Consider the following 6,000-nt stretch of genomic DNA (forward strand, 5'->3'; position numbering starts at 1 on the left):
GAGCTCTGGATTTTATATTTTGCTAAACTCTCTGTTGATCAGCTCCTCCAAGTCTCAGAATAACATGATCCAAGTGTTTTCTTCCCATTTTACTGGCAAGGGTGCTGAAGATGAGAGAGGTGAAATGCATGCTCTGATCACACAGCTAATAAATCATGATGAGTCCAAGACATAGGTTGAATTTTCAGGGCCGACTTTTCTGATCGTAGGTGAATGTTAGGAGAAACAGCAAGAGGATATCATCCTCAAGAGAAGGTGATCCAGCTCTTCTGCAATGGGAGGAATCGCATGACAGCGTGTTCCTCAGATAAGGAATATGCCATTGCCAAGTAGCTCCTCTCTCCCATGAAATATGTATGGTCTTAGCACCAGGATGTTCCACATCACACTTCAAAGTCAAGACAAGATTGAGGGGAAAATAACCTCATAGGAAATTTGTCTAGGAAGTATCCTGGACAAAAATGCAGAAGAGGTGAGGGTCTCATTCAGTCCTTACCTCTTTGTCACTTTTTGTTTGTTTTCATGAGAAAGAGATTTTTGAGAGGCTCTTGCCTTGTCATAATCTTCCTGCCTCAGCACATCCAGGCTCAAGCCACTGTGTCTGGGCTATTTAGGTTGAGCAGGGAAAGACCTCCCTCTTTACCAGAAATCCTGTGATCTACTAGAAGACTGGGTACTTTAAGGCCAGCTCCAAAACAAATGGAAGATAGTTCAAGTAATTAATTATTAAGAAAGCTTTTTGTTTGTGTTTTGTTTGTTTGTGTTTTTATTGCCAGAGGGCATGTGTGCTCTCCAGAGATGGGGGTAGGGTGGGAGGGAGTAACCCCAAATGGGTCATGGTCACACCATAATCCCTTTTCCTCCAATTCTTCCTCCTGTCAGGATTGGAACACGCATGCACACTGATCTGATACGCTTTCCAACCCACCAGTGTTGCTATCCAAACCACAATTGGCGATGTGAATCTGGCTCCCTTAACCACTAAGCCTCAGGGCCACTCCCCAAAAGCTTTTTCTATTATATTTCTTTATTCACTACATGATTCATGATTCTTTTATCAGAGCTCTTCTGTGCTCTATGCTCTGTATTCTATTGTATTTGAATAGTTCTTATAAATTTTGGACAAATAGAAGATTGAAGAGAAAGTCAAAATATTCCAAACCTATATTGGTTCCATACTGTACACACTTCCTAAAAAAGTCCTCTGACACCCATGATCTGAAGTATAAGAAGCAAAATGTCTCTTTTCATTATCTTAACTGGTCATCATTTAAAATGAATTTGTCTAAGTTATAATTCATAGGATGTTAGCAGTTAGGTAATTTGTTTACATTAAATTTAATGTTTCATGAGATACACTATGTCATATTCATAGGTTTAAAGAATAGATGAATGATTCTTTACAGAAATATTCATAAGTTTATGTTGGATTTATGAAAAGTGAGTTTCATGATTTTCTCTAAATTCTTGTAATTGCTCAATTTCTTAGCCTTTTGGGGATCTTTTTAACTTAAAAAGTCATACCCATTACCCAAAGAGCATACCTAATCCATGGAAATTTCTGTCAATCACTGGGAAACTCCCTCTGCCGGAAAATTCCTCTCCTTGGTCAATCAGTCCTTCCTTAATTGCTTCATATCCATGCAACACCACCGTGGGCTTCATACCTAAATACACAGTGAACACGGGGCCATATTCTTTTGCCAGCTGGAGATGAAATAGGAGATAGGGGGAAAGTGAGAATTCCAACACTGAAATGTAGATATGAAATTTTTTTAATTGCCGGAAGGCACATGTACCCACTAAAAAGGGAGAGAGAGAAACAGAGGGAGAATGCTACCTCCTGATAGAGTGTGGTCATTCAGTAAGATTTGGTATACATAGATTCATTGAGCCCTTCATGTTTTTCAAGCAACTAGAGCCAAGATTCAATCCATGGTCGGTCATGTGGGATCCAGCTTCCTGAGCCATTAAGGTACAGTCTTGGTTTGAAAAATATTTTTAATCTTACTCTACAGAAATTTGAGTATCCATTCATCCATATTAAAGAATTTAGACTTTTAGAGACCAGTAGTTAGTGTAATGGCTATGTCGCTGGACTCCCACATAGTCGACTGCGGTTCAAGTCCTGGACCCTGTGGCTTAAACTCACGCCGGGCACCTGTGTATGCGTGCCCAAGATCCTGAGAGGAGAATGGAGGAGAGGAGATTGCGGCATGGCCATCCCCCCTGGGGGGTGATTTCTCACTTTCTGTCTCTCCGTCTCTCTCTCTTTCTGGTGAGCGCACATGCCCTACAGCAGAAACACCTCTCCAAAAAAAGAAAATAAAATTCTGTGGAAAATGAAAACTGTAGGTTTATTTAGGTGAAAAAATTTTGAAGTCCATGCATAGTTCTTCATAATATGGATTTTTCCATTGAATTTTTGAGACTCCTCCTATAGTCTCCAGCTTTTGATGGTTCCACTTAAAATTTTTTGACTTTACAATGGTACAAAAGCAATATGCACTCAGAAGAAACCATGCTTCTAGTGCTCATATGACTCTTTAGTTTTTTACTTTCAGTACAAGATTAAATAAATTCTATAAAATTCTCAACATTTCATTATAGAATAGGCTTTTGTTTTGTTTTTGCCAGAGGGCACATGCACTCGCAGGAGAAAGACCAGCGAGAGAGAGTGAAAAGTCACTTTTGCAATCCCTTCTCCTTCATTCTCCTCCTGGGATCTTGGGCATGCATGCACATGTGCGGGCATGATTTTCAGTCCACCAGATCTGGGACTCACACCATGATTAGCCACATGAAAGCTGAGTGTCTTAACCACCACACCACCTGCTGGCCCCTAAAATAGGCTTTCTATCAGATGATTTGCCCAACTATAGGCTAATGTAAGTGTTCTGAGCATGTTTAAGTTAGGCTACGCTAAGTTATGCTGTTTAGTAGGTTAAGTATAGTAAGTTACCAAATTACAAAGAGGTAACCTCATCATAAGTTGAAGAGCATCTATTTTTCCTAAAATGATTTCTAGGTATCCAATGCATGCTCCTCTTTGAAACTATGAGCACTGAACAATGACCACAATTCTTTGTTCTAGAATTCATTCCTAGGAGTTCTGGGGAGAGTCACACTCACATGCCCTCAATCTTACTACACAGGCCACCCTGCCTCAGTAATTGTGACTTACTCCTATCCCGACTCTGGCACATCACGCAGTGATTAGTCAACTGCCTCATCTATGTCAAGGTTAAGTTAAACATTACCTTCTGCTGATCCCAAATTTTAGATACTTTTTTAGACAATGATGAACTATATAATCTCTAAGTTCATTCATTGTAAAGGGCACACTGACTCAAACTTTTAAATAAGGACACAAAACAAGTACAGGGTCTAATGGCCCAAAATAAAACAAAAACTAAAAGACGTTTGGTATGTGCGACATGTGCTGATCCCACACCTGACCACATCTGCATATCTGCCATACACACGATCTCCCAAAATATTGGGTTGTCAGAAAAGTCATGACGTGTTTTTTCTTCCCGCAAATGTGTTATGACTTTTTGATTTTTTCCGGCAACTCTAGGTGTTTTATGAGATAATCAGTTGCCTTATAAATCGTCCTGGTCTTTTCTGGTGGGTAGGCTGAGGCACCCCTGGTTTCACACCCCCAGGCACATTGCTCAATAAACTTTCCTTTTTCTTTCGAGATGACATCCTCTGGAGTCTTACTCTCAACCATGATGCCTGTGGCCTGTAAGCCTAAATTTTCAGTTATCCCACCTTTGGGGTCAAACCAATGTAGATCGTCCATGTATTGATTTACAACTTTGCTTGTAGTTTCTGCTTTACCAATAAATGTATTAAAGAGTTTTTGTAACTTGACACCTTTGAGAACTTTCTCAAGGCATCCTGAGTTTATGCTTTTCCAGAACAGTCATTCATACTGGCTTAGAAAAAAAAAGAGTTCTACAATATTTTAGAGTTTGTTTCTTCCCCATCAACAAGAATCTCTCTCTCTCTCTTTTAAGGTTTTTGTCATAGGGCACATGTGCTCAACAGAGACAGACAGAGATAGTCAGGGGAAAGTGAGAAATCATTCCCCAGGTGGATGGACACACCATAGGCCCTCTTCCTCCATTTTCCCCCCACAATTTTGGGCACGCACACACACTTGGCTTGATTTTCAAGTCGCCGGGCTCAGGAGTTGAACCATGGTCAGCCATGTGCGAGTGCAGTATCTTTAGTACCATGCTACCTGCTGGCCCCAAGCATCTCTTTAAAACTTGGTGTCTGGGGGCTGTATTTTAATTAGCAGCAGGGATGTCTTGTTTGCTCACTGCAAACAACAGGAAGAAAATTAATTGTACTTACCACTTTTATGGATTTGGTGATGTCCTTAGAATCTAATTGCAAGACATTTCCAATAATTGGCAGAGGAGTAGGACCAGGTGGGAGCTTCCCTTTGCCGTGCTTTCCATTCCACAGAGAAAGAAGAATCAAACAAGAAAGGCAAATGACCAGAATAGTGAAGAGATCCATTGATGTGCTTTGTGGAAATGCAATTGAAAGCTTAAGGTCTAAAGATTTATAAGTTCAAAGTGCAAGTTTGTTACCAAACATTTACTAAGTCTCTGGACATTTAATAAATATTGCTTATCATTAGTGTACTTCCTTGACCTGCTGATAGAGATGATAAAATTATAAAAAATAACTCCAAAGTAAAAGTTATAAAGAAAAAGAAATTTATTACTGTCATAATGCTAGCTCCAGATAAAAGCCAGACCCTTAATTTTAATTAAAGAACTGACCTTAATTGTTAAATCAAGGGTAAAATTAATCACAAATCTGATTTAAAATTTTAAAATAATTATTTATTTATTTATTCATTTATTTTAATTTGACCAGAGAGAGAGACACAGAGAGGGAGGGAAAGTGAGAAAGCAAGTTACCCGGTCCAGCACTCGAACCATGGTTAACCATGTGGGAGTGTCCAATACCTTAACCACCATGCCACCTGCTGGTCCCTGTGTCTGAACCTTAAATCAATTTTAAAGCAAATTGTTTAAAATTCAACAGTTATTGAGTCAATAATTTCTCCATAGATAAATAAAAATGAAACTTCAGAAAAACTGGTCTTTTTGCCTGTAGAAGGTTGGGAAATAAGGATTCAAAAAATGTAATTATTCCAACAAAATAAAGTTACTAAGTTTCAAAACTTATACATTGTCTCAAGATATATATATTTTTTCCTTTGGAGAGGTTTTTGCTCTATGGCGTGTGTGCTCGCCTGAAAGATAGAGACAGAGAGACAGAAAGCAAGAAATCACCCCCCAGTGGGGATGACCACACAGCAATCCCTTCTCCTCCATTCTCCTCTTGGGATCTTGGGCACGCACACACACACACACACACACACACACACACACACACGTGAGCGCCCGGCATGAGTTTAAGCCACGGGGTCCAGGACTTGAACCACTGTCAACTCCATGGGAGTTCTAGAGACATAGCCATTACGCTAACTACTGGTCCCTGGAAAACAGATTTTTTAAAAAAGTTTAGTTACTTACAAAAGTAACTATGTGGCATTCTATACCCAGCTCCCCCCACCTCCCACCTTGGGCCCCTGGGCCCTGCTGTTGCACCCTGATATTTGGTGTTTTCTCAGGGAAGAAGCCTAAGGCAAACGATTTCAAGGACAGAGCATCAAATTGCTACAGCACTTACACAGAGTAGAAATTATTGGGTATCCACTAGAAAAAGAAGAAAACCTGGTGATGCCTCCCAGGAATGTGGGTGGGAAAACAATAACACTCAGGACATATGATTAGCATTTGGATTATAGGTACACCCATGCAAGTCCAAGCTGGAAAAACGAACAAAAAAAATGCTGTATTCACATTTTTATTTTGTGTTCGTGGAGACACCATAGCAGGGGCATGAATTCTAACAGTTAAGAGACTCATTCCTGGGGCTCCTAATCATCGTTGCCCTACCGGACCA

At 40.0% G+C, this 6,000-nt stretch overlaps 1 protein-coding gene across 1 annotated transcript in view; it reads right to left on the bottom strand.

The window, feature by feature from the left end:
- LOC102502213 (cytochrome P450 2C3-like) overlaps positions 1–4,580 on the bottom strand; it is a 33,690-nt gene extending 29,110 nt beyond the window's left edge. Inside the window, exons 1-2 of the mRNA XM_006147656.3 lie at positions 4,369–4,580; positions 1,545–1,707 (exon numbers count right to left, since the gene is read on the bottom strand). Of these exons, the coding sequence (XP_006147718.1) occupies positions 1,545–1,707; positions 4,369–4,536 (331 nt within the window). The 5' untranslated portion in view covers positions 4,537–4,580. The remainder of the gene's footprint in view (positions 1–1,544; positions 1,708–4,368) is intronic.
- Between the last annotated feature and the right edge of the window lie 1,420 nt (positions 4,581–6,000).

Source organism: Tupaia chinensis, unplaced genomic scaffold (assembly GCF_000334495.1).
Source record: "Tupaia chinensis unplaced genomic scaffold, TupChi_1.0 Scaffold000217_1, whole genome shotgun sequence".
NCBI classification, from domain to species: Eukaryota; Metazoa; Chordata; class Mammalia; order Scandentia; family Tupaiidae; genus Tupaia; species Tupaia belangeri.